The 26,592-nt window shown below is 57.8% G+C and overlaps 1 protein-coding gene across 33 annotated transcripts in view; it reads left to right on the forward strand.

The window, feature by feature from the left end:
• Positions 1 to 431: 431 nt before the first annotated feature.
• The window catches only part of DAZAP1 (DAZ associated protein 1), a 28,330-nt gene continuing 2,169 nt past the window's right edge, over positions 432 to 26,592 (forward strand). For 4 of the 33 annotated variants that reach the window (XM_045379097.3, XM_065535405.2, XM_045379091.3 and 1 more), the window contains exons 1-11: positions 432 to 680; positions 10,983 to 11,023; positions 11,754 to 11,920; positions 12,207 to 12,272; positions 14,529 to 14,639; positions 15,731 to 15,779; positions 19,286 to 19,368; positions 22,232 to 22,385; positions 23,374 to 23,403; positions 23,616 to 23,756; positions 25,604 to 25,780. In XM_045379097.3, the coding sequence (XP_045235032.1) occupies positions 652 to 680; positions 10,983 to 11,023; positions 11,754 to 11,920; positions 12,207 to 12,272; positions 14,529 to 14,639; positions 15,731 to 15,779; positions 19,286 to 19,368; positions 22,232 to 22,385; positions 23,374 to 23,403; positions 23,616 to 23,756; positions 25,604 to 25,780 (1,048 nt within the window). In that variant the 5' untranslated portion in view covers positions 432 to 651. Of the gene's footprint in view, positions 2,983 to 10,982; positions 11,024 to 11,753; positions 11,921 to 12,206; positions 12,273 to 14,528; positions 14,640 to 15,730; positions 15,780 to 19,285; positions 19,369 to 22,231; positions 22,386 to 23,373; positions 23,404 to 23,615; positions 23,757 to 25,603; positions 25,781 to 26,592 lie in introns of those variants that run through there. The other 29 variants (XM_045379098.3, XM_074025193.1, XM_045379095.3 and 26 more) reach the window with 14 other exon arrangements.

A 26,592-nucleotide genomic window follows, 5' to 3' on the forward strand; every position in this document is an offset into this window, starting at 1 on the left:
CACGGGAAGGAGCCTCGCGCGGGACGGCCACGTGCCGCTCCCGCTCCGTCCGCCCGACTGGGGTGCGGGCGGGGACACTCCCACTCCCCCCAGCGCCCCACACGGCTCCACCGCTTCCCAGTGGAGAGTTAAAGAGGAAGCAGCAGCCGCGCCTGCGCTTAGCCCGGATCGCCAGGCGCTCCCGCGCGCACGCGCACGCAAGCTCGCACGCGCGCGCACGCACGCACGTGGCTCGGCCCGCGCGCATCCTTCCCTCTCAGGGGCGGGGCCGGCGCAGGGACTCCATTTACCAGAGTGCCCCGCGGCAACGCCGGGAGCCTCCGAGGAGGAAGGGAAACGCATGACGGCGCCGACTGCGGCGGCGCGAAATCGGCCGCAGGGACGCACGCACACACGGAGTACCCCTGGCCCCGCCCCCGGAGGCCCCGTGCGGGAGCGCGCCCGGGCGTGCGCAGGGGCGGCGGCGCGGCGGCGCGGGGACGCGCGGTGACCGTTGGCGCCGAGGGGAGGAGGCAGCCGCCGCCGCCGCCGCCGCCGCCGTTGCGCAGATCCGGGCCGCGGCTGTGGGGAGGGCGACGGAGCGGGTGACCTTCCGGAGGCGGGAGCGAGCGAGGAGACCCGGGAGCGCCGAGCGTCGCCGCCGCCGCCGCCATGAACAACTCGGGCGCCGACGAGATCGGGTGAGGACGAGCGGCGCGGGCCTGCGTCTCCGCCCCGGGCCCGGCCCGCCGCTCCCCGCCACCCGGCCTCAGACGCCGCCCCCCGGGGCCGCCCCGTCAAGGTCACGCCGGCCGGGGGCGGACTTGGGATCCGGACTCGCCGCGGCTTCTCGCCGGGGGCCCTGGACGGGTGCCCGGGGTCTGGGGGGTCCTGGCGCCTCTGCCGCCGCTTCCCGGCTTCCCGTCCTGGGGGACCCTGAAGGGGAGCCTGAGGGGTCCGGAGGACCCCGCCGCCGCCTCCAGACTTCCTGGTCGGGGGAACCCCGAACGCCAACCTGGGGAGGGTCCGGGGGCGCCCCTGCCGCCGCTTCCCGACTGCGCGTCTTGAGGGACCCCGAATGGGAGCCTGAGGGGTTCGGGGGCCCCGGCCGCCTCTTCCCGGCTTCCTGGCTGTGGCGGCCCCGAACGGGAACCTGGGGGGGTCTGGGGCGTCCCCGCTGCTGCCTGTAGACTTCCTGGCCTGGGGGACCTCGAATGAGAACCTGAGGGAGCCTGCGGGAAGTCCAGGGCGCCCTCGCCGCCGCTTCCCGGCTTCCTGGCCCGGGGGACCCCGAATCGTGGTCTGGGGGATGGGTGGTCCGGGGCGCCCCCAGCGCGCGCCCAAACTTGGCGGGCGGCGCACGTGGCGAGTCGAGCCTAGGGTTCCGGTTCTGCCACCGCCCAACTTACCCCACTCTGGGCTCCAGGCTCCCCGCTCCCATCCCGCCCCCCTAGAGTGGTAAGGAGGGGAGGGGTTCGCAAACCCAGAGCCCGGGGTGCTCGGGTCAGCCGGGGCCTGCTGTGTTTACGTTGCCTCGGCGCCTCCCCGCCGGGGGTGGGCTTGAGTTGCGGAAGGGAGAGTCAGCGCTTCCGAGGCAGCGATGGGCCCGCGGATCTTCGCGGAGCCGAGGCGTCCCCTCCCATAGGAGCCAGACCTGCTCCGGACCCCGCGGGGCCGAGAAAGCTCATTCCGCGGTGCCCCGGGGCTCGGCTCCATTCTTTGGCAGGAGCGGCTCCTGCGGCAGCACCGTTGTTTTAGAGTTGCATTCTTCCGGCGAAACAGTCTGGGTTGGGTTTCCTCGTGGTCTGGTGTAAATTTTCTCGGTGCCCTTAGCTTTGAGCTGCGCCCCGTGTTCTCAGCGCTGGGCTTGGCCAGTGCAGGAGCGGTTGCTGCTAGAGGGTTGCCTTAGCAGGCCCGTCTCGCACCAGCCACAGGTCACAGTTGTGGACGGGAAATGCCTTTTGTGGGTTCTCCCCCTCCCCAGACAAAACAAAGAGCACTTTCCGTTGGAGAACCGGGATGAAAGCACTTAGCCCCTGCCTCGCCCGTGCTGTGAGTCCTCTCCGGGCGCTTTGGTTTGGCAGAGTCGGAGTGCCTATGTGGGAGACATTGCCCGGTGGGCCTGAGCAGGGAGTCCACCAGCCACGGGGGATGGAGCCGCCGACTTTGGGGTGAGGCGAGGAAGGGACTCCCAGATGGGGTACCTGGGTTAGGTCCATTCAAGCCGTGGGTGAACGTGAGTCTGCTCCACCCAAGCCGTGGCTGTGAGGAGGCTGGAGAGAGGTGAGGGCTCCTGTCCCTTCCCTCCCTGCATGGACACCCTTGGGAAATGGAGCAGCTGGGGTCCCACCCTGGGTCTGGAGGGGTCCCACCCTCAGCACAGAGAGGCTCGCAGGCTACCTGGACGCCATGGGCTGTGTGGAGGAGGACTGGAGTTCATGGACCCTGCTCTCCCCGGTCGCCAGGAGCGTCCACTGCTTTCTAAGTCATTCTCGTTGGCCAAGAAGTGTTGACACAGCTACACCTCCCATGAGAGACCGGCTTCCATTCTGTGTGTAGTCCAGGGTCTACTCTGACCTCCTTGCTGTGTGGAGTTGGCGTGTGGGTGAAGTGCTTGTGACCCTGTGAAGCGCCCTCCTGGCAGGTTCCCTGCAGTTTCCTGTGAGGCCACAGGACCAGCCCTGCGGCGGGTGCCACCCGGGAGGGTGCTGAGCGTGGATGGAAGCAGGCCCTCTCTGCGGCAGATGGCAGCTCTCAGGATGCCATGGGTCTGTGATGTCGCTTACCCACCGGAGGGCTTGGCAGCCTGAGGAGCGGCCTCTCTTCCTGACGCAGAACCCTCACTGCTCTCTGCCTCGGAGGGGAAAGGAGATCCTGCGGGACCCTGCCTGGAGGGCTGGGCCTGGAGCACGATGGGTGCGGGGTCAACACTTCAGGAGACTTGGAGCTCAGCAGACCCCTGTTCTGAGACACTTGTGGCTGTCCAGCTGCTGCCCTGGGAAGGTGGGTTAGGGAGCCACCCTTGGGGGAAGCTCTGGTTTTGAGTCTGAGAAGTCTTCCCAAGTTCTGAGGGTACCTGTGCTGGCTTAGAAGTCCACGTGAAGCCCGATGGGGGATGAAAGTCAACTGAGGCCTGCTGGTGATAATGGTTGCCTTACACACCCCGACTTCTAGTCAGCCTAAGGAGGGTGCTGCATGCAGAAGGCAGCGCATAGGAATGGTGGGGTGTGGGGAGTCCCTGTCCGGACCATGGTGGGTTTGGCACGCGGACCCCACATGGTGGATGTGATGGACAGTGTCCTCATTTGGGAGTGGGGTCTGTCCTGTGGTCTTCTTGTGAAGAGTGGGGGATAGGCACTGACCTGTCTGGGAGGTTAAGGGATTGGCACAAGCTGGTGGTCTGGAGCACTCAGGGCACAGGCGGTCAGGAAGGCCTGAGTCTCCAGTCTGCCCTTCCTGGCCTTGTGAAGTCATCTTAAAGTCTGGGTTGAGCACTTCTGACTTGGATTCTGGGAAGCTGACACAGTGTGGCCGGGGTTGCTGCATCCTGTCGAGTAGCTGCTGGGTGCCGGGCGCCTGTGTTAGTAGCTGCTGGGTGCCGGGTGCCTGGGTGATAGGCCAGGTGTCAGGGATAGGGCCCATGCCCAGCTTACTGGGGAGGGGACAGAGGCTCAGAGGGGTCACCTCGAGCGCCCAGGCTGTTGTGTTCTGCTGGCCTCCAAGGCGGCACACGATCATGGAACTGGAGAGGGAGGTTTATGGAAGATTTTATCTGGTAGGCTGGGGAATGGTAAGACGGGGACACCTGGAAGTATTGTAGGGAAGTCACAGAGCGAGGAAGGACTCAGTGGAGAGAGGAGAAAGCCGCCTCTGGGCAGCTTCAAGGGGACCCAAGCCTGTGGCGGGACCCGTGCCGCTCAGAGCCAGGCCCGTGGCAGGTCCCTGGGTTTATTGGGTAGCTGTGGAAGGAGACATCCTGAGGGTGGCTCCTGGCTGGGCAGCTAGAGGCTGTGACCACTTATGTCTGTGTGGAGTGAGCACGAGGCACCTGGGAGGGATTGTTGGTCAGGCCAGAGAGGGCGGTGATCTGGGGGAGGGCTGTTGCAGTGTGGGGAGTGACGGGGAACCTCATGGGGCTGTGCCAGCCTTTCTGGGGCTCTCTTGGTGCGTTTGGGGTTATTCTGAGGCAGGTCTCCTGGGCTTTGTCAGCACTCTGGCCTGGATCACTCTGGGGCACCATGGGCACTGCAGGGTGCTGGGCAGCATCTTCGGCCTTCACTCACTCCAGGCGAGGAGTACCCCCAGTCGTGACAACCACAAATGTCCCCAGACATCACCCAGTGTCCTGCTCTGGGGAGAACCACTGTCTGGGAGCATCTGTGCTTTTGGCCTGGTTCCCACTGCGCTGGGGGCAGCTGCTCCTTGTGGTTTACGGCTTGTCCTGTGTTGGCTCCTTTGATTCCTGTGAATGGGCCGTGAGGTTAGATGTGCTCCTGACTGGCTCGCCTTGGCTCCGATGGTCTGGAGCAGGCCGGTGTCTAGAAAGGCAGCGGCATGGGCCCTGGTGCTTGCCCTTTACACAGCGGCTCCCCCGTAGCCCAGAGCTAGCAGCAGCATGTAGTGTGCCCAGCTGGTGCTTGCAGCCTTGGCTCTAACCCTTGACTTTGCCAGAGAGACTGAGGCACAGAGGAGTTGAGAGATGCGCCTGGGGTCACCCCAGAGAGTGGAAGAGCTGGAGCTGGGAGTCCACACTCCTCCACTGGCCTCCCCGCACAGAGGGCACTCCTGGTGGGCGGCTGTGTGCATGGTGCGATCTGTCAACCTGAGGTTGTGCTGTCTTCTGTGGACTGAGGCCTTTTCCGATCCAGGCCTGGTCGCCGTGACACCACGTCATGATGTCAGATTCTCTGAGAGCTGTGACAGGGCTTTTGGCAGAGGCCACTCATTCGACAGATGTTTATGGGCTGAGGTTCCAGCTTGGCTCCAGGCGTTGCCAAGGAGGACACTGGTCTGCCTGGAAGGGCGGGGCTGTCAGGGAGAGGATGAGGGTGGCCACAGTAAGCACCCGGGATGTGGGCATTCAGGGACTCCTTCAGCACACAGCAGCGTGTTCCGGTTCACGGACTGCTCCTGTGTTCTGTGGATCCCACACCCTGCAGGCATTGGCTGGGGCCGGGCATCTTACCCTGCTGGTGAGAGGGAGGCCGGGCTTGTGGAGGGTGGGGCTGGGCTCACTGGCCTGAGGCAGACAGTGGGTGAAGTGGTCCCAGTCCCCACCTGGTGTTAGAGGCAGGAAAGTCCCTAGAGGCTCTTCCTGATTCTCTGGAGGAAGAGAAGGGCTCCCCACATATCAGCCGCCCCTGGGCCTGGGCTTCTGCCTCTCGAGATTGTGCACTGAGCTGAGTGTGACTGGCAGAACCTGGAGCCAAGTGGGGTCTGTGGGGAGATAGGCTCCTCCTGGCTTCATCCCCTGGCCCAGCAGGAAGGGAAAGGTCGCCTGCCAACTGCCCCCAGTGAGGCTGCTGGCCCCCAGTGGCCAGGCTGGCCACCGCTTTTTGAAGCCCGCTGTGGTGCTGCCAGGAGTCCAGGGCTCTTTGTGGTCAGCCTAGGCCAGAGGAAGCTCTGCGGATGGACTTTCTGCATAAATACTGCACAGCTACCCTAATGGCACGCAGCAAGCGAGGTTGCCTTCCAAAACGGCTTTTGCTTTTAACAGGCGGAAGAGGGTAGCTGCGCCGGCCCCCGTGGACTGAGGAGCACCTGCCAGGTGTGGAGCTGCAGGCCCTAGGTGCCTGGCTTGCAGGTCCTGGGAGATGTTCATCATGACCTTTGGTGGGCAGACTGCACACCGGACTGCAGGTTGCAAGGGAAGAAGTGGAGCTCACCCCACACCTCTCCCACTGACGAGAACACCCCTTTTGGGTTTGTGGGATGTGAGGTCTGTAGGAGCCGCGATGTCCAGTTCGGAGATGCCATCAGCAGTGGGCCCCTCAGAGGCAGGGCCTCCTCAGAGACAGAGTGCAGGAGTCACATTGCTCGCTAACCCCTTCATCTGCATAGACCAGTGTTGCATTGCCCTGTTAATGTCCTTGGTCCACACGCTGCCAGCCCAGGTGCAGGCTGAGAAAGCCTGGAGCTGAGGACAAGCAGACCGTCAGCCCCGCAGCAAGCCCTTGAGAGCCAGCGGCACCTCCTGTTGTCCTGTGCTCGCCCCTGGCTCCCTGGACCCCGACGTTTACTTGTGTGAGAGTTAGTTTTGCTGCCTGGGTAGTTGATGGACAGCGTCTGGGAGTTGCCTGCCCAGGGCCCCGCATATTTCTAGGGTGCCGGCTTCTCACTCACTACCTGGTGAGGTGAGGTTGGCAGCCAGGAGCTTTCTTATTTTATTGACTGAAACATCCTGAGACTCAGAAGTAGGGACTTTGTGCCGGGGCCCTGGAGGCAGTCCCTGCCACTGAGGAGGTGACTCTCCCCCTGGGACTTCCTGGAGGCTTCTGTCTGTAGACCAGGGAGAAGGTGTTAGCCCAGGGAGAAGGTGTTAGCCGGTGGCTCCTGAGCAGTAGTAAAAGAAACATGGACACAGGAAGCTTTAGCATTAGAAGCTACTCTCAAATATTTCAGTGGAAACACACACAGTGTGGCCGGGCGTGGTGGCTCACGCCTGTAATCCCAGTCCTTTGGGAGGCTGAGGTGGGCTGATCACCTGAGGTCAGGAGATTGAGACACAGCTATGTGAAGCGAAAGCTATCTGTTGCTGTCTCAGATTTCATAAGTAATGAGACTTTTTTCAAAAAAATCTTAGTCTTTTATACCATAGTTGCATATATAACTTCTGACTTACAGGAAAATTACAAAAATTCCCATATCTTCTTGGCTCTGCCAGACTCACCATTGGCTGACATTTTACCCTTTGGCATGTGGTGCCTCTTGCCCCACCCCCAGTGAGCTGTGTGTGTGTGTGTGTGTGTGTGTGTATGTTTTAGATGGATCCTTACTCTGTCGCTCAGGCTGGAGTGCAGTGGCATGATCTTGGCTCAGTGCAACCTCCACCTCCCAGGTTCAAGCAATACTCCTGCCTCAGACTCCCGAGTAGCTGGGATTACAGGCACCCACCACCAAGCCCAGCTAATTTTTGTATTTTCAGTAGAGATGGGGTTTTACCATGTTTGCCAGGCTGGTCTCGAACTCCTGACCTCAGGTGATCCACCTGCCTCAGCCTCTCAAAGTGCTGGGATCACAGGTGTGAGTCACTGCACCCATCCCCATTGTGTGGTGTGTGTTTCTATTGAAATATCTGAGAGTAGCTGGAGACCGATACACTCCCCTTTATGTGGACACTGAGATACCTATTGTTTCCCAAGAACGACGACATTCTCTCACGTGAACACAGCACAGTGATCAAAATTGAGAAAGCGGCCGGGCGCAGTGGCTCACGCCTGTAATCCCAACACTTGGAGAGGCTGAGGCGGGCGGATCATAAGGTTGAGAGATCGAGACCATCCTGACCAATATGGTGAAACCCCGTCTCTACTAAAAACACAAAAATTAGCTGGCGTAGTGGTGGGCGCCTGTAGTCCCAGCTACTTGGGAGGCTGAGGCAGGAGAATCGCTTGAACCTGGGAGGCGGAGGTTGCAGTGAGCCGAGATCGCGCCACTGCACTCCAACCTAGCAACACAGCAAGACTCCGTCTCAAAAAAAAAAAAAATTGAGAAACTATTTTTTATTTTTTATTTTTATTTTTATTATTTATTTATTTATTTATTTATTTTATTTTTTTTGAGACGGAGTCTTGCTCTATAGCCCAGGCTGGAGTGCAGTGGCCGGATCTCAGCTCACTGCAAGCTCCGCCTCCCGGGTTTACGCCATTCTCCTGCCTCAGCCTCCCGAGTAGCTGGGACTACAGGCGCCGCCACCGCGCCCGGCTAGTTTTTTGTATTTTTTTTTTTTTAAGTAGAGATGGGGTTTCACCGTGTTAGCCAGGATGGTCTCGATCTCCTGACCTCGTGATCCGCCCGTCTCGGCCTCCCAAAGTGCTGGAATTACAGGCTTGAGCCACCGCACCCGGCCCTATTTTTTATTTTTTAAATTTTTATTTAAGAGATGAGGTCTCTGCCACCCCAGCTGGAGTGCAGTGACACGATCATGGCTCACTGCAGCCTCGACCTTGACTCAAACGATCCTCCTGCCCCAGCCTGCCACGTAGCTGGGACTACAGGCCCCACCACCACCTGGAGTGTTGTTATGTTGTCCAGGCTGGTCTTGAACTCCTGGCCTCCCATAATGCTGTGATGACAGGCGTGTTATGCTATGCGCCCAGCTGAGAAAGACAGTACTGATAGCAGGTTATCTAACCCGTCGACCCTGTTCTCAGGTTTCCAGCCCTTCCCCCTTAATACCCAATTCTTGAAATTTAAATGAGGACCGAAACTGGACTGGTCTGACGAGTTCCTTCTGCCAGCGAGGTGGGCGGGGTGGCGGGGGGCCTGGGCTGCTTGGAAGACACCTGCCTGTTGCCTGGCTGTTTGATGTGTGCAGTGCTAACTAGAGGCTGGTATTTCTTCAAGTGACTTGGGTTTCGTTTTGTTTTCAGGTTTTTGTGTGTGTGTGTGTGTTTTGTTTGTTTTTTTGAGAATGCTTGAACTTTAATTCCAAAGAATTGTGTAAATGAGTATTTTTCTAGGCAGTTCCAGCCTTGAGGGCCCTTCCTTCACACGGTGGGGGCTGCTGCCTGCTTCTGCTGGGTGCCGGGCCCTGCTGGCAGGGTTGTGGGCGGGGCTGGCCCTGACTCAGCACGGGCACAGCCTATGGTGAGTGAGGCACGCGGAGGCCTCGCTCCTCCCACGGTCTCTAGGCCTGACCTCAGCGCTCCCTGGCCTGATTGCGAAGGGTGCGTGGGAGACGCAGGATATTAAGTTAATGAGGCCTAAACCTAAGCCTATTGCTGTTGTGTGATCAGCATGTTTTTCCCTGAAATTTGTCTTTTCAGATCTCTTCTCTAAGGGTCAGGAAGCACAGGGCGGCTGGCACAGTCTGCTTCTAATACTTCCCGCCTCTAATTCTTCCTGCCTCAGCCCTCCCCACCAAAGAACGGAGTTGGGGGGTTGCTTGTTGACACTTTGAAGATGGCAGTGGGTACTTTCCCTGTGGTGGGAACATGCTTTGTTTTTCACACACTAAATTTAAATTAACCTTTCTTAGGGAAAAAGAAGGAACAGGGACAAGCTCCTGGCAGTTGGCTGTGGCAGACACTTCACCAGGGGCTGACTCGCGGGGGCTGAGTGCACAGGCCCCAGGTGGTGGTTGATAAGGGGTGGTGAATGTGCCAGCCATCTTGCAGGGGTGTTTCCTGGCAAGCTGGTAGGAGCAGTGAGGAGCACGTTGCTCCTGACCGCTGGTGGGGCAGTAATGTGTTCAACCTGCCAGGGACCTTTTTGCTGAAAGCCCAAGCCAAGTGTGGCGTGGTTGGCTGTCAGGGATACAGGGCCCTGCATGGGACCGGTGTTTTCAGTGAGGGTGGCAGGATTCTTGGGTCTCGGGTGGGAGCTTTGGCCTGCACGGTGTTTTGCTCTCTGAAGACCAAGGGTGATGATGGTGCTGGCAGTCAGTCACAACTGAGATTCAGCTCAGGGACTTCATCTCTGAATGCAAGTCCCCTTTCCCAGGGAAAGCAGGCAGAATGGGATAGTTGCCGATAGAACCACCTCTTCCCTGCCTCCTGGGTTTGGGGGAAGCTTGAATGACATCTAAGGCCCCGTGCCTGGGTAAGCCTTATGGCCCATGTGTCTCAGACATGCTCAGTGGGTGCCATGGCTGATGCAAGGTGGCACAGTCCCCTTTGGGAGATGGAACAGCCAAGGGCCCTAGGGTCACCTGGAGCGGCAGTGAGGTGGAAAGGTGGGTGGGCCCTTGGGCGTCGCTGCCGGGTCGATGGCGGACGCCTTGGGAGAGCTCCAGCTCATCTGCCTGGAAGAGACAGCCCCAGGACGGGGCGGCGTGGGCCTTTGGTGGGGGGGGCGGGCAGGAGGTGCCAGTGCTGAGACTGAGTTTTAGGCCCTTCTCATCTGCCCGGAAGAGACAGCCCCAGAATGGGGATGGCGTGGGTTTGTCGGGGGCAGGTAAGGGGGGCCAGTGCTGAGACTGGAGCTTCAGGGCCTTCACCTTCATCTGTGGGCCCCTCATTCGTTCATGAGTGCAGGCTCATAGGGAGGCTTCTGTGTCCCGCCACCCCCTCCCCAGCCTGTAATTCAGAGGCCGTGTGGCACAGGCATCTAGTTTACTGTGCATCATTTCAAATCTAGACTTCTACATTCTTTTTTTTTTTTTTTTTTTTTGAGACGGAGTCTCGCTCTGCTGCCCAGGCTGGAGTGCAGTGGCCGGATCTCAGCTCACTGCAAGCTCCGCCTCCCGGGTTCACGCCATTCCCCTGCCTCAGCCTCCCGAGTAGTTGGGACTACAGGCGCCCGCCACCGCGCCCGACTAGTTTTTTGTATTTTTTAGTAGAGACGGGGTTTCACCGTGTTAGCCAGGATGGTCTCGATCTCCTGACTTCGTCATCCGCCCGTCTCGGCCTCCCAAAGTGCTGGGATTACAGGCTTGAGCCACCGCGCCCGGCCTAGACTTCTACATTCTTTTTCCTGATTATAAAATATTTGCAAAAGCTGTAGGAAAGCAAGCTTGTGTCCCGCTCAGCAGCGCAGGTGAGCCTGGTGCCGGCACCACTGGCCTGGCGCAGGAGCTCGTCGCCTGCTGCGCTTGAGGCCGGCGTGTGACTCTGGCACAGTCTTCTCCCCATGGCAAGGCTTGGGATCATCTTTCATGTCTGCAGACAGCATGGGCAAGGCTGACTCGCCATTGCTGTGAGCTCTATGTACCATCACGTGCACAAGCATGTTTGCAGAAACTGCTGCTGTGGTTTGAATTAAGACCTCAGCTTGACTCAGATGGGGGGCATTTCTAAGGTGAGCGCTGTCTTGATCCTGAATATCTTCTCATTGAATTGCAGGAAGCTCTTTGTGGGCGGTCTTGACTGGAGCACGACCCAAGGTAGGTGGGGAAGGGGTGTCAGGTGGGCACTGCAGACAGGGCTCTAGGACCTTGGCCTTCAAGTTTTGTCTGCCCGCCTCTTGCTGCTGTCTCGGATGTTTTAAAGGCCTTTTGACATTGTTTTGATTTCTGGGCAGGGCACACTGGAGTTGGCTGGGGCAGAGAGTAAGTGTGTATTTGCTCTGAGACTGTTAATTTGGTATTTCCATCCCAAGTTACAGGGAAGACTTCGGGCTGAGGTGGCTTGTGGAGGCAGACAGCTGTTGTCTGGAGGTGCAGAGGGCGAGGGGCTGGCCGGGCCGTCACTGAGGCCAGAATAGGAGGAAAGAGTGCAGAGGGCGAGGGGCTGGCCGGGCCGTCACTGAGGCCAGATTAGGAGGAAAGAGTGCAGCAAAGTCGGCGCTCCTTGGCCACTGCCAGCATTCAGAATTGTGTTTGCCTTGGCCTTAAACGCTGCCTTCCTGGATGCCCACAAAGTCAGGTTGTAACCGCTGGCCACTGCTGTGCTCACTGGCAGCCCCTCTGATTTACATGAGGACCTCAAGTGTATATTGGGCAGAATCCCCCAGTGCTTCTTGTACACCGCACCCTCCCCCCCTCCAGCCCCAGTTCAGCATTGCTCGGTGCGCGGCCAGTGGACTGGAGGCGCCTGTGTGCCAGCAGCACCGCCAGGCACGTGCCTAATGCTCTGGCCCTGTGTGTTTGTGTTTTCTTCCCGATTTCTGAGCAGAGACTCTGCGCAGCTACTTTTCCCAATATGGAGAAGTCGTAGACTGTGTTATCATGAAAGATAAAACCACCAACCAGTCTCGAGGCTTTGGGTTTGTCAAATTTAAGGACCCAAACTGTGTGGGGACGGTGTTGGCCAGCAGACCGCACACGCTAGACGGCCGAAACGTAAGTGCCCTTCCGGGAGCTCTCACCCACTGTCTCACCTGTCCTTCCTCTGCTTCATTTTGTCCTGGACTGTGACTGATGTTCACGTTAGAGCGTGTTTGAACGTGGGCTTGATTGGGAAGGATTAAGCCTTGGAGCTGAGGCTGGATATTGCAGGAGGATACAGGGTGAATGGAGCCGGCAGGGCGGGGCGGGCTGCTGTGCTGTGGCTGCTGTTGTGCTGACACCTTCTTTCCTAGAGAAACAGCCTCTTATTCACAACTGGCTGATTTGAAATTTCCTACAGATCGACCCCAAGCCATGCACACCCCGGGGGATGCAGCCAGAGAGAACACGGCCGAAGGAAGGATGGGTAAGGGGCTGGGCAGGGCGGCCTCCTCGTGTGTTCTCCACTCCACATGGAAAGGAAATACGTGCCTTCGATCTGCTGTTGTTGCTCATTAGGACTGACAGCGACGCAGGTCTTCTAGGTTGGCACTCGAGCAGCTGAGGATCACCCAGATTTATCAGTGCTGTGAGTGTGTTATCTCACAGCCAAGACAATTGTTACCAGTCTATCTTAAGAAAAAAAAAATGATAGCTAATGCCATTGATTGTCAGAAGCCAGTCATCTTTCTTCTGTGCCCTGTGTGCCCTCTGTGCTGGGCCTGGCCCTCCTCAGAGGTGGGCCATCCTTCCACTGCCGGGGCTGGGCCGGGCCGCCTCACAGCTCGTGCTGTGGCCACTCTACGGCTCCCCACTTGAGATCTCCTGACGTGGCAACTTGGGTTCTCTGACCTGCGGCCTTGGTGCTTGCCTGGCCGACAGGGCACCGTCCTGGCAGGGGGTCTCCTTGGCATTTGGGTCTCACCACCACCCACACCTCACCTTCCTGCACCCCCCACCACTGGGGCGGTGCAGATGGAAAAGCTCTTACCCTCCCTGCAGCACGTGCTGGACAGTGCAGACCTGGAGGCCTGCTGAGGCACCAGGTGCCAGCCTCTCCACAGTGTGGGCAGCAGGGCAGGGCCCGAGAGTCTGCATTTCTAGCAGAATCCCATCTACTGCAGGCTTCAGAACTCTTGGAACAATTCTTTTTTTTTTTTTTAACCTTTTATTGGGAAACTTTTTTTTTGTTTTGTTTTGTTTTGTTTTGTTTTTTGAGACGGAGTCTCGCTCTGTTGCCCAGGCTGGAGTGCAGTGGCGCGATCTCGGCTCACTGCAAGCTCCGCCTCCTGGGTTTACGCCATTCTCCTGCCTCAGCCTCCTGAGTAGCTGGGACTACAGGCGCCCGCCACCGCGCCCGGCTAATTTTTTGTATTTTTAGTAGAGACGTGGTTTCACCGTGGTCTCGATCTCCTGACCTTGTGATCCGCCCGCCTCGGCCTCCCAAAGTGCTGGGATTACAGGCGTGAGCCACCGCGCCCGGCCTGGGAAACTTTTTAACTACAGGAAAATTAGAAGAATAGCACAAAGAATACCTGAATATACCATCTAGATTTATCCATTATTAATATTTTATCAAATGTATCTATATGTATTTACATCCATCTGTGTCCACATACACCATTCCTAAGGACCGGAGGGCGCGTCTCCTAAAATGACAACCCCCACCGCACGCACCCACCGGCAGCATGCCGGAAAACGGCTGCCGGGAATCCCGTGTCATCTGTGTCTAGGCCCTGTTCCCAGCTCGAGAATTGTTTCACAAGTGTTTCTCATAGCTGGTTTTTTCAGACTGGAATCCAAGGTTCTTATTCCATCTGGTTATTAATTAATCTCTCTAGTTTTTATTAAGATACAATGGGCAAGTAGTAAACTACACCACTTGATGGATTCTGGCCCACGCACACACTTATGAAACCATCCCGACGTTCATGGCAGTGTGCACTTATCCCCAAAGGTTTATAGTCTCTTAATCCAAAGCAGTTGGGACAACTTAAAATATGATAACCATGGATAGGGAAAGAAAAAAAAGGATGGTTGGTGGGTGGGATCAGGAGAACAGCCCCAGCCCCAAGGGCGGCCTAGGAACTGGACCCGAGGCTCCTGGCTCTGGCCGCCCAGTGAGCGATGAGGGCCCGGGAAGTGGTGTCCCAGAGCAGGCGCCCTTGACAGCGGGAGGCTGGCAGAAGGGGCTGTGTGGTTTGGGCCACTGTTTCACGTGGCTCTTGAGCTGCTGGAGGTTTCCGTAGTCGTCTTTGTCACCTGCTAGAGAACTACAGGCTGAAATCCAACTTCATCTCTTCTCATGTCATCGCTGCTGCTGCCGTTCTCCTGCCATCCTAAAGTCCCTGCTTCACACTGGAGTGTTTTTCCACTTTGTAGTGGTTGTAATTCAGAATAACTGAAGGCATGGCACGCACTGTGCTGTGTGTCAGTTTAGCTGAAATTCAGCCTTGCAAAAATGCTGAATCCCTGTCTCCTTGGGTCTCTAGAAAGATGAGAAGCGTCTCAGCAGAGCCCACTGTTGTTGGTTGCCCTTTGGACTTAGCAGGCTTGTGGAGTGTTCTGCTCTGGCTTTCAGCTGACTCAGAACCAGTGCGGATTGAGCTTCACGTCCCACGCAGCTCGCGGGAGGGTTTGGAGGCTTCCTGCGTGAACTAACTGTCCTTCCCTTCTTCAACAGCAGAAAGGACCCAGGAGCGATAACAGTAAATCAAATAAGATATTTGTCGGTGGAATTCCTCACAATTGTGGTGAGACAGAGCTCAGGGAATACTTCAAGAAGTTTGGAGTGGTGAGTTTCTCCCCACCCCAGCAGCACTGTTGGGACAGAGCCGCTTCTGCTCAGTCCTCGGCCTTCTCGGGGCTGAAGTGGCGGAGCCGCAGGTGCGCAGGCCTTTCCGGCTGGGAGCTGTCTCTCTCTCATTTCCCTGACGCCTGCGCTCTCCAGAAAGACAAAGCCCAGCCTTTGCCTTCGTGGCCATTTCGCGTCCCAGTAGGGTAGTTCTGCAGTGAACCAGCTTGACAGCCTTCAGGGCAGCCGCCCGATTCCATTGTGAACACTGTGGGGTCAAGTGTCAGAGAGGGGCAGTTACACAGAAACGGGGTTCATCGTGGCCTGGGCGAGCCAGCCAGAGCTGATTTTCCAGTAGGCAGGTGGGAAAATGCCCGAGCTCAGTTGAGCCTGGTGCCAGAGGGAGCTCGGACAGCCGGGAGGGGGCCAGTGGGGAGCCGTCCCAGTCACCTGAGACAGGGGCATGCAGTCACCCCAAGGTCCTGCCGGGACTCATGCCATGCCCCGCAGGTCACACACGAGCCCCGCCAGCAGGACAGCCCTGCGTGCCCGGGTACTGCGCATGTTCATCAGCTGGTGCCTGAGGCCTGGGCCAGGAGTGAGAGGCCCCGAGCGGGGCCTGGGAGCACAGCCTCCACCAAGGAGCTGTGTGTGGCTGCCCCGCCACTTCAAGTGAGGGCCGAGTGTGCCCTTTGCTTCCCGCGTTTGGGTGGGAAGGGCTTCTGTGGGGTCTCCTGGTTCCCACGTACCCTGCATTCACACGTGGCCTGGTTCACACGTGGCCAACATTGTTGGCCCTTCCTGTCCCTCAGCACACATGTGAGCGGGGCCATGGGCAGCCCGGAGGCGGATATCCAGACGCCTGCCCTGGAGCTGCTTCTCACTGCCTGCTTCTGGCCCTGGGAGTGTTGGGGCTCCCACCTTTCTCAGACGGCAGCCCCATGGAGCAGCTGTTGCCCATGCACCTCCCCTGCTCAAGGAGGGCGCGCCCTATGCTGAGAGTTTGTGTTTGTGGGAACAGGCTGTGCCCTCAGAAGAACACCCACGGTGCTGGCCGTGGTGCCCGAACTGACGCCACTCTCTCCTTCCAGGTCACAGAGGTAGTCATGATCTATGATGCCGAGAAGCAGAGGCCCCGAGGTAAGGGCAGATCTAGTTTGTCCTCAGCCTTCTCCCTGCTCCTCCCTCAGATGGCAAACTATCTCACCCGCCAGGCACACACAGGTGGCGGCTGTAGCAAACAGCCTCAGGAAAGGACGATTTGGAGACAAATGACTAAAATGTGGGCTCCTCATGTGCACCCCATTCAGCCTGTCTGTGCTTCCCGAGGTCAGACGTCACACATTGTTTTTTGGCTTGTTCTTTTCAAGTTTTTATGACTTGACATGAGTCTCGGCCTGGATTCTGTTTTTCACTGTCCAGAAGAGTGTGGTCCTCCTGCATTTGACCTTCCTTCACCCTCGTCCAGTCCTCCCAGTGTGGCCGGTCTCATTTCGTGTCGTCAGCTGAGTCAGCTGGCTCGGTGTGGAGCTTGGACTTTCCGTGATCCATCTCATGCTTTTTTTTTTTTTTTCTTCTTTTCTTTTCCTTTCCTTTTTTTTTTTTTTTTTTTTTTTTTCGGTTTTGTTCCCTCTCTGAAGTCAGCAGGGCAGGTGGGAGGAGGGGTGAGGAGTCACCTCAGGGCCTCCCCTCGTTTTCCCTCAGCTTCCTGCCCGCCCATCCATGCTGGTTTGTGGAGCTGGGACGATGGGCGCCCAGTTTCTGTGCCCCTTTTCCGTGGCTGCTGCTGTCTGTCCCGCCCGCTGCCCGCATGGTTTTGGTTCATCGGCTGCTCTTGGCGGCCCCGGGAGCAGATCTGCAGCCTGGGTCTGCCCGCCGCGAATGTGCCGCCCCCGCACCGGCCCAGGTCAGTCCGGGCAGCCCCGAGCGCCAGGTGGCGCCGCAGCATGCCCGCCATGCTGGAGCATAGTTTGCCATTTGAACCTCCCTCCCCACGGTTAGGAGCGCTCCTCCTCCATGTCGGTTACGCTGTTAAGTCTTAGTCGTAACTTAATTTAGACATACATGCTTAGTGACGTACTTAAGTGTTTCATAGTAAAGTACAGTGATGTTAAGTAAGCTGTTTTTCCTTTTCTCTCTGTGAATTGTGTGTGATTAACGATATCTCTTTAGATTTCTCTTCTCCAGGTGCTAAATTATATCACACAGGTACAGGCCAGTCCCGCAGTCAGAGGAGGGAGCGGCTTTGCTCCAGTGGGGTGTAAACGAAGTTTCAGGTGTTTCTGTCCCGCTTCCTCAGTGGTGATGTCGCCTCTTGACAGCCGCATTCCTAGACAGCGCTCAGGGCGCCTCCCCCAGGACCCAGCGCCTCTTGCACTGTGCCCGGACCAGGCGAGCCCTGTGGTTTCAGACACTCCTGCAGTTTGCGAAAATGTCTACTTCTAAATATGTTGTTTCATTTTCATCACCGATGCCGTGTTCCAAATACTGCCTCTGATCTCGGGAAACTTGAGTGCGCGGGAATCCAAGGGTTGCTTCTAGATCCTCCTGGTCCCCCTCCGGCTGCCCAGAGCTGGCGCCCTTTCTCCTTGCATCCTGTCTTGTCCCATGTGGACGGGACATGGCGAGTGTTGCTGAGTCCACACTCGTGTACGGAGCACTTCGGGGCCAGCGCGTGGCCACATGTCCTTAGATGTTGGGCTTTGAAAGTGTCCCTTGGGTGTCAGGCGAGTGGAGGGCCAGAGAGACGCCACGGTACTGCTTGGCGGGTCCTCCCAGAGAGTGTGTCCTCTTCCCTTGGCCTTTCTGCATCTTCTGAGATGGGTCTGTGTCCCCCTCCCCACCACCTCCTCCCTCTTCCTCTCCATTGACTGAAGGTCATGGCCATGTCCCTGTCGGGGACCCCGCCTGTGTCTCAGGCACACAGTGTCTGTGCGGGTCCCCGCTTGGACCTCCCACGTCTGCCCTCGGCCCGCCTGCTCCAGCCGCTGCCTCGTTCACCTCTCACCCCCTCAGGTCTTCTCCATCCTGCGCTCCTCTCGCTGTGTGCCTTGCCCTCCTGGTCCCTCCGCCTCCTCCTCCTCCTCCTCCTCCTCCTCCTCCTCCTCCTCCTCCTCCTCCTCCTGCTCCTCCTCCTCCTCCTCCTGTCAGGTTGCAGACACTGCGTGCACAGCCACGCTCAGGTGCACGCGTGTGCTCAGGACGGTGGGAGGCTCCTGAACCACAGTGACCTTTGTCCCCTCACAGTCTGAGCTGCCCTTTCTGCCCCGTTTCCATCTTTCCCTGCCCCCAGTTTTGCTTGTCCGTTTCTGCCTGGTCCCGGCTACAGCAGCCCCGGTCCCTGTCTCTTCAGCTTGAGAGGCCCCATGGTGGGCCGCTCCTTCCGGGGGCCCTTGCCTGCTCCCACCCCCACGGCCCTTCTCTGCCGCGCTCATTCACACCTCACGCCCGTGTCGCACTGTCCCCTGCTGTGTGGTGCTTTGTCACGCACCCTGTGCCTCTGGCGTGGGCAGCCCATCTTCAGCCCGGTCTCAGCTCTTCCACGTCCGTCTTTGTTCTGTGAGGTCTTGGGCAGCTGTCTGCCGCGCACTTCCATCTGGGGAGGGGCTAGTGCTGCCTGGGCCCCGCCTCGGGAGGACTGTGCTTCGCGGCGTCGTGCTCCACCCAGCCGGGGAGGCCTGGAGAGTCCAGCGCACTCCTGCGCCTAGAGGAGGAGACCCGCCCCGTTAGCTGGGGGCCGCGCTCACCCCAGACCCACTAAACTTCGTTTATACTGCCACTCTCGTTGTTTGGGAAATGCTAAATTTTTTTTGCCTTTAAAATTTTCTGTTTTGATCCCATGGTGCATCTCGCTCTTGCTGCTGACAGCAGAGTCTGACCTGCTGGAACCCGTTGTGGCCTGTATCTTTGTGCATTGTTTATCTACCTGTATATAATATGCATATATGCGTATGATACGACCTCTCCTAGGACTCCTTGGGCTTACCCAACAGTGTTGGGTAAGCCTAGTGAGGCACCAGCTATGATAGATACTGTACCTGTTAACGCTTTAGAACGATATATGGCTGCTGTCAGCACTAGCTGCAAAGCAAATTGCAAGCCAAGGGGGAGAATCCTGGGTTTCAGAGAAGCAGACACACATCCACGGTGCACACCCCTGACTGAGGTGGAGCGTTCCACGTGGGCCCCCGGCCTGCAGGGTTCACTGGCAATCTCTCCATAGGCGAGAGCCAGAATATTCCAGCACAGGCCTCTGACCTTCCCCTGGGGGGCACTTTGTCTGCCAGTAGTGATGGAGGCCCTCACCGTTCCACTGTCTCCACTGCTGCTTTCTAAGATGAGCTCCTTGTTCCAAATCTGTTCGTGACACGGAGCCCCAGCCCTGGGTGTCTGGGGCGGAGACTTGACTTAGGCCTCAGTCAGCAGAGCCGTCACCGGGAGTGCGGACGTCACCGTCTGTCCACTCCGTGTCCAGTCGAGTGGCGGCTCCTGGGGAGGGAGGCAGCCGCCCCAGGGGCCCACAGCGCCCCACACACAGCTTAGCTGAAACCCAAGGTCGATCCCTCGGCCCGTCCCTAATACTGTTCATCATCCTGTTTTGTGTCACAACACCCTGCTACCTTGATTCACTCTTCGTCGTTGGCTAGGTTTTGGATTTATTACTTTCGAGGACGAACAATCAGTGGACCAGGCTGTCAACATGCATTTTCACGACATCATGGGCAAAAAAGTGTGTAGTTGTAGTTTTATTTTACCTTAAGACCAAACCAAGTCTTAGGCAACTTAGGGGTTTCACTGGAAAGGAACATTCCTTCACAGAAAGGGTCGGGCGAGTTCGTCCTGTGAACCTTCGCTGCCTAAGGTGGACCTGGGTCTTTAGATGTGAGGAGGGTCCTGTCCTTCCTAAGCACCCTTCCTGCGGGGTGGGCGTCTCTCAGCTTTGCTCCTGGAGCCCTCCCTCTGGGTGACCTGGGACTGGGCAGGGGGAGGGGGTGCTGGGGCCGGGCGGCTGTGGTGGTGTTGGGGCTGGCTCCAGTGAAACCGCAGCGTTGCCTCAGGCTTGGTTTCCACGACCACTCCTTCAGATGTCTGCAAATCCCCATTGTCCGACACTGACCTGTAATGTGATCAGCAAGGGACCTTTGAGAGCCCAGGTTCCGCTTAAAATCGAAAGCACAGTGGAAACATCATGAAGGACTGGTTGTTTGAATTGGGTCACTTACTGTGGAACTCCGGCACCAGCCACATGCTCTCGGTAGTACTCAGCCACCATGCAGTCAAGTGACCTCTGGTTGTGTCATCTTCATACTGTGTTACCCCCGGAGGTGAGAGGGACAGGAGGCCACCCCACCCCCACCCCCAGGCCAGCCCTTGGAAGGTGTGTGTCAGAAAGGGGTCCCCAAATCCTTGTTTTACCTGGACCCTTGGAGGTTCTTGAGAAGCGGACTCTGAAATAAGTAACTGGTAGAAATTCTACAGTGTGGAATTTCTTGCAGTTAGCAAAAGCTTAGGGGTCCAAGTTTTTGCAGGATTCCTGTCTTGGTCCTTTCAAACCAAGGAGCTCCGCTGGCTGTGCCAGGCCGCCTCACACACTGAGTGGGATTCTGACCCGGCCTCCCTGGTGTGGCAGCGTCTCCCTAACAAGAGACGACGCTCAGCCCTTGGGACAAGGCCGTGGTGGTTTTTTCAATTAAAATGTCCTGGAGGGAGCATCGCGCTCATTGTCTCCTGCCCCCGCCCTCTGCCCCAGCCCGAGGTCTCCATAGCAGAACTTTTTTAAAAACAGTAGCCTGTGTAGTTATTTTTATATACAGGTGGCTTAGATTTGGTTGCAGACTTCATTAATTCCCTTTGAACCCAACTAAAATAGGAGACACAATCTTTGTTCCGACATTCAGTGCAGCTTGTAGTTTAAAATTAGCATGCAGGCTGCATGGGTGCGCGACAGCACAAGCAGAGGTTCAAGGAGTCTGTGCTCAGCGTTTTAAGGGACTACAACGCTGACACTTTGGGGAAAGCATGATCTTGGTCTGTGGGACAGAAAGTGCTCTGTACAGCGCACACACCTGCTGTCCCTGGGCAGCCCGCAGGTGCCCCCAGCCGTGACTGGTCTGCGCGAGCTCCCAAGCTGGGTGACCTCAGTGTGGGTCTCGCCTTCCAAGCAAGGCAGTCGTTGGAGTCCAGCTTGCCCGGCGCCGACCTTCACTGGTTGGCTGGAGCGACACTGGCCCCTCATGGGGATTTTCTGTTTGTACAGTGTTTGGTCCCGGGCGGTAATTAACCCTCCATGCCAGGCGACTCTGCATTGGTGCATTCAGATAGGAAAGGGTAAAAGAATTTTTTTTTTTTTTTTTTTAAGTACAAGGACTGCTCTGCTTTGTAAGCAGGAACCACAGTCCCCTAAGGAGAGTGTGTGAGACTCGTTAATTGGAGTTCTTTGAAACGGGTCTCTTGGTCCTGCTGTCGCATTGCCGTGAGCTAACGGGATCCTGTTCCCATCATAGGCGGGTCCTTGGGGCATTGGGCCGGTGGGGGCTTTGTGCCTCACGGCTGCTGCTGTCTGTTCTCTAACAGGCAGAACTGAGGGATTCTGAACACCGGATGTGCAGCTCTCCAGACTGAGACCCCAAGGCCGGCTGCAGGCGGATCCATTGTCTCTTTATTCTCATTACAGTTTATCATAAAAATAAGACAAATTCAGGATTCTTAAATGCTGAGGCAGCCCCGGAATTGGGGGAGTTTTGTGTTGTCAATCCGCCCATATTTTCAAGCAGGCATTAAAGGAAGGTCAGCCACTGCGCCTAGAATAAGTAGGTCAGGCCTGCTCCATCCATTGTCCCCGGCCCTGCACCCTCCTCCTGAGAAGGCTGTGGCTCCTGACACGTCTAGAGAGCAAGGGCCCCGGGCTGCTGAGTGAACACAGTATGAAGATTGCTTACTGATCCAAATGTCCATTTTATTGCATGTTTGTTACTTTTTTTTGTTAGATGTAATGTAAGATTCTCTTATCACATCCATTCCCTCTGACATTATTTTTGAGTTAATTGAGATTCTTTAAGCGTTAGCCTGGGGAAGGTAAGTCTTTATCTTCCATTAGACATTTTAAATTAAAAAATCTAAGTAAAACACCAAGCGTGTTTCTCAGGTATGAGTTAAAAGCACAGGTGGGCGGGCTCCGAGCGGTCCAAAGGGCAATGAGGATGCCGATTGCTGGAAAGATCCTGGTCCCTTTTTGTACCCGTGTTTTCAAGAGGAAGGAGGACACTGCCATTTTACTTGAGTGAAAGACCCTTCATCATGCAGGAAACCCCGAGGGCTCTGGGCTCGGTCCTGCTGCCCTGCAGCGGGCGGGCTCTGTGTGTCTTACAGTTGTATCTGTTGTACCTGAGAAACATTTTTTAAACAAAAAAATTCAACACAAAAAAAATTTTTAAGAAAAAAATGCTACTGGCCTAAATAAGGTTTATAGTTAAGTATTTAGTCTTAAGTTGTAAGATGCTAAGTGTAGTCGTAAGTTACCCGAGGGTGTGTCTAAAGGGAAGGGGGTGCTGGGACTGGCAGCCTCGCCCTAAACCAGAGCTCGGTTTGTTTAGGTGGAAGTTAAACGAGCTGAGCCTCGCGACAGCAAGAGCCAAGCGCCGGGACAGCCAGGTGCCAGCCAGTGGGGGAGCAGGGTCGTGCCCAACGCTGCCAATGGCTGGGCAGGCCAGCCCCCGCCCACGTGGCAGCAAGGATACGGCCCGCAAGGTAAGGCCGAGGCACAAGTACCTGTGGGAAAATTCCCCTTCTCAGACTCGACCTGGGCATCCTGGGCTCTGCGATCACCATGGCCTCCACACCTCTGCTGTGCATGCACAGAGCCGATGTTGGCAGAGCTGGCACAGCACAGTGTCCTTGAGCCCCCACGAGGTGCCAACTGAGAGCCAGCTCCTGGGCAGCACCCGCAGCCTCCTTAGTAGCGGGGTGGCCACGGCTTCGGTGCCCGTCCGGGGCCTGGGACTCGCTGTCACGGGGAAGAGCTGCAGTGAGCGTCTGCACCTCGCAATCATGTGCCACAGCGGGTCTGAGCAATGAAACCCTGAAAGGGCTGGCATTGCCAAGCTGAGCTCAGAATCAGGGTGCTGCCCCCAGGGGGCCATGAGGACCCGGCAGGCTTTGGATCTTTGCCACCTGCCGTTCCCTCTGCAGTGCCATGGGCCCTCTGTGGCCAGACCCATGTGTGGCCGACCTGCCCCCCTCGGAGCTTCCAGCAGCCACAGAACCCCTGGGCTTGGCGGCAGCCTGACCCAAGTTGCAGGTCAGGGTTCCAGATGTGCCTCATCCGGGTCCCGAGACTGGCTTCCCTGCACCTCGTCTAAAATCTTTCTCTCTGGAGCCTCCCTTGTTGGAAACTCAGAGGTGCTGTGGGACGGTCCCTGCCCTCTCGAGGGTTAGAAGTCAGGTTTCTCTGGGTTCCTCAGGTGGGGCTGGGAGGTCACCCGTTCCCCAGTCAGCAGACACAGTGCCTGCCGCCTGTCAGGGCGCAGAGGAAAGTGGCTTCAAGGCTGTTCTACGGGGGTGGGGAGCGCCTCTCTGCTCAGCATTCAGGGCCTTTGCCCTCAGGACAAACGAGCTCTGAGCACAGGAGGCTCCAGGCTCGGTCCCAGCCCCTGACGTCCATGCTCTGCGGCTCCTTCTCTGCATCGGGCACCTGGGTGGACATGGCGCCAACCTCCTCTTCTGTTCTCTTATCTAGGAATGTGGGTGCCGGCAGGACAGGCGATTGGTAAGTCCTTGTTTATAGAGCAAAGGTGGGGACAGAAGCCACATGGCAGGCTGACTGACCAGACATCCTGGGGCAGCCAGCAAAGCCTGGTTCCTGTGTCCTGAGTGCTAGAGAGGAAGAGGGTGAGGGTCCTGCTGGGGACTTGATCTGGTTGTGGCCAGGCTGTGTCGTCCAGCGCTCTCTGCCCATCACCCCTGTACTGTGTGTTTCAGGTGGCTATGGACCGCCCCCTGCAGGAAGAGGAGCCCCCCCGCCACCCCCACCGTTCACCTCCTACATCGTATCCACCCCTCCTGGAGGCTTTCCCCCTCCCCAGGGCTTCCCTCAGGGCTATGGTGCCCCGCCACAGTTCAGTAAGTCTAGGGGGCCTGTGGGAGGGCCTCCCGCCTGCTCCGGAGACACCACGTGGTGGGCGGGGGTGATGGGGAGTCTTATGTTACACGTCCGGCCTCAGCCACAGGGAAGGCCATAGGTGGGGTGCCGGCTGGTCAGCAGGTCAGCTGCCACCAGGCCCTTCACCTGCAGATGGGCTCTGTTGCACGTGGCCTCGCTGGTTATGCTAAAGGGCGACCCAGGCTCCTGTGGGTTGGAGAACTCACTGCAGGAATGTCTGTGCCCAGCCAGTTCTCACAAGCTCCTGAGGAGACGGAGCCTGCCTGGACTTCGTCTCTTAGCCTGGTACTTCAGGATTGTCTGGCATTTGTTTGAGGGTGCACAAGCTCTAATTTTTTTTTCTTTTTTTTTTTTGAGACAAGAGTCTTGCTCTGTCACCCAGGCTGGAGTGTGGTGGTGCCATCTCGGCTCACTGCAAGCTCCACCTCCCAGGTTTACGCCATTCTCCTGCCTCAGCCTCCCGAGCAGCTGGGACTACAGGCGCCGCCACCGCGTCGGGCTAATTTTTTTGTATATTTAGTAGAGACGGGGTTTCACCGTGTTAGCCAGGATGGTCTCGATCTCCTGACCTCGTGATCCGCCTGTCTCAGCCTCCCAAAGTGCTGGGATTACAGGCGTGAGCCACCGCGCCCGGCCTCACGAGCTCTCAGTTTTTACTAATTTTCCTGTACCCGTCAGTTGTAATTACAGAGCTGAGTGTAAGATCAGCCGACACACCCAGGGTTTTATTTTATTTTATTTTATTTTTTTGTTTTGTTTTTTTTGTTTTGAGATGGAGTTTCACTCTTGTTGCCCAGACTTGAGTGCAGTGGCCCAGTCTTGGCTCACTACAACCTCCGCCTCCTGGGTTCAAGCAATCATCCTGCCTCAGGGTCCTGAGTAGCTGGGATTACAGGTGCCCGCCACCACGCCCGGCTTATTGTGTATTTTTAGTAGAGAACAGGTTTCACTATGTTGGTCAGGTTGGTCTCGAACTCCTGACCTCAGCACACCCAGAATTTTAGACGGGCCCCCAGGGTGGGGCCTTGGCACCCTCCAGTAGAGAAGAAGGGACACGGGCCATACGTAGGGTGTCCTTTCTAGGAGTCTTGCGTCCCTTACCTGCCTAGCCAGGGATTGCGCCTCACAGCATGCAACCAGCAGGAATGGTATCGTGATCTGATTTCACCTGCAGCCCCTGGGCCCTGGGGGTGTTTTACAGTTGGGGCATATCACAGTGTGAGCTAGTCCTGTCTGGGGGGCTTGGAGGCTCCACATGGCCATGGCACAGGAGCAGGCAGTTCCGCCCTCTGGCCTGAATCAGGCTCTGCACTTGGAGGCCCGTGGGCCAGATGACTGATAGGAGGCGAGCTGGGTAGAACCTCGGCCCACCTGATGTCCAGCAACAGAGAGCAGGGCGGCAGCACCTCCGGCCCGGCAGTCCCTTCCAAGCACGTCAGGATGCGCCCTTGCCTGTGCTGGCAGCTTCCTAAACATGGGGGCTGGGCATGGGGGCAGGTTTTTGTCTGAAGGAGCGATTTTGCTGTGGGGTTACTTGCTCCTTGAGTTCTTGTCCGAGGCCCACCTGGCGGCTGCTCCGCGACAAATGAGGCAGCCGTGCTGCAGCTCAGCGTCCCGCCACGCTCCCAGGAGCATGTGTTTTCTTGGGGGGAGCGGCCCAGGACCGTGGCTCTGTGGTCCATTCTGTGGATGTCCACAAGGCCTGGGCATTCTGTGGGTTCGGGTGGCAGTCCCGTCCAGGCAGCTCCTGCTGGTCTGCCCCAGCTGCACAACACGTCTCGGGCCTTGCTGTCTTGTGCCTCTGCAGGTTTTGGCTACGGGCCTCCACCTCCACCGCCAGATCAGTTTGCCCCTCCGGGGGTTCCTCCTCCACCGGCCACCCCCGGGGCAGCACCTCTGGCTTTCCCACCGCCTCCATCTCAGGCCGCCCCGGACATGAGCAAGCCCCCGACAGCTCAGCCAGACTTCCCCTATGGTCAGTATGGTAAGTGGTCTCCTGCCATGCCGCATCCCCGCTGGCCCCAGGACCCTGGGCACGGCCTGCCTTCTCCTGCTTCCTTCCCCTGCTGGACGCCCCCCAGCCTTTACCTGCTGGGAAGGGGAGAGGGAGGAGAGGGAGGTGCAGGGGTTGTTGGAGAGACCTTGTGGCAACTCCGGCCCCAGCAGAAGGGAGCGCGGGAGTCTTGGTCGCAGCAGAGCATTCGTCGCAGGGCCTGCATGTGTGGGAACCTGAGTGGTGACTGGGTCAAGGGAAGTGGGTCCCACGAGGCTGTGATCACTGTCTCAAGGTTGAGGCCCTTGGTGTGGGTCCCGCGGGCACTGGCCCCTTGGTGGGTTCCAGTTGCTGACGTCATCAGCATTCTGCTGGGTCCAGACCCCGCTTGGGGCAGAAGCTGGGTCTGTAGCAGGCGTGGCCTGGATGTGGGCTTCGCCCTGGGCTGGATGGCTGTCGTGGCTTGGATCTGCCTGGACGTGATCTGTAGGCAGCGCATGTGCTTCTGGGGCAGGAGCTTGGGGGGGGCAGGGTCAGCACGGGTCAAGGTCTGCATGTTTGTAGTTCTTGCCCTGCACCGAGCCAGGAGTCACAGCAGCCTTGCTCAGGATCAGTGCGGTGGCCTCAGTGGGCAGGGTTCCAACCACAGTCGGCCCCTCCAGCACCAGGGGTCATTCCCAAGCCGGGTTTGAGAACATGGGGCACCCGTCTCCAGGTGGCCGCGGGCTTCTGGGGTGCCTGTGAACACGCTTCCTTTAGGCCTGGTGGAGGCCGGGGCGTGGGAGTTGTTTGGCCGAGGTGCC

The sequence above is a fragment of the Macaca fascicularis genome, chromosome 19, assembly GCF_037993035.2.
Source record: "Macaca fascicularis isolate 582-1 chromosome 19, T2T-MFA8v1.1".
Lineage (NCBI taxonomy): Eukaryota > Metazoa > Chordata > Mammalia > Primates > Cercopithecidae > Macaca > Macaca fascicularis.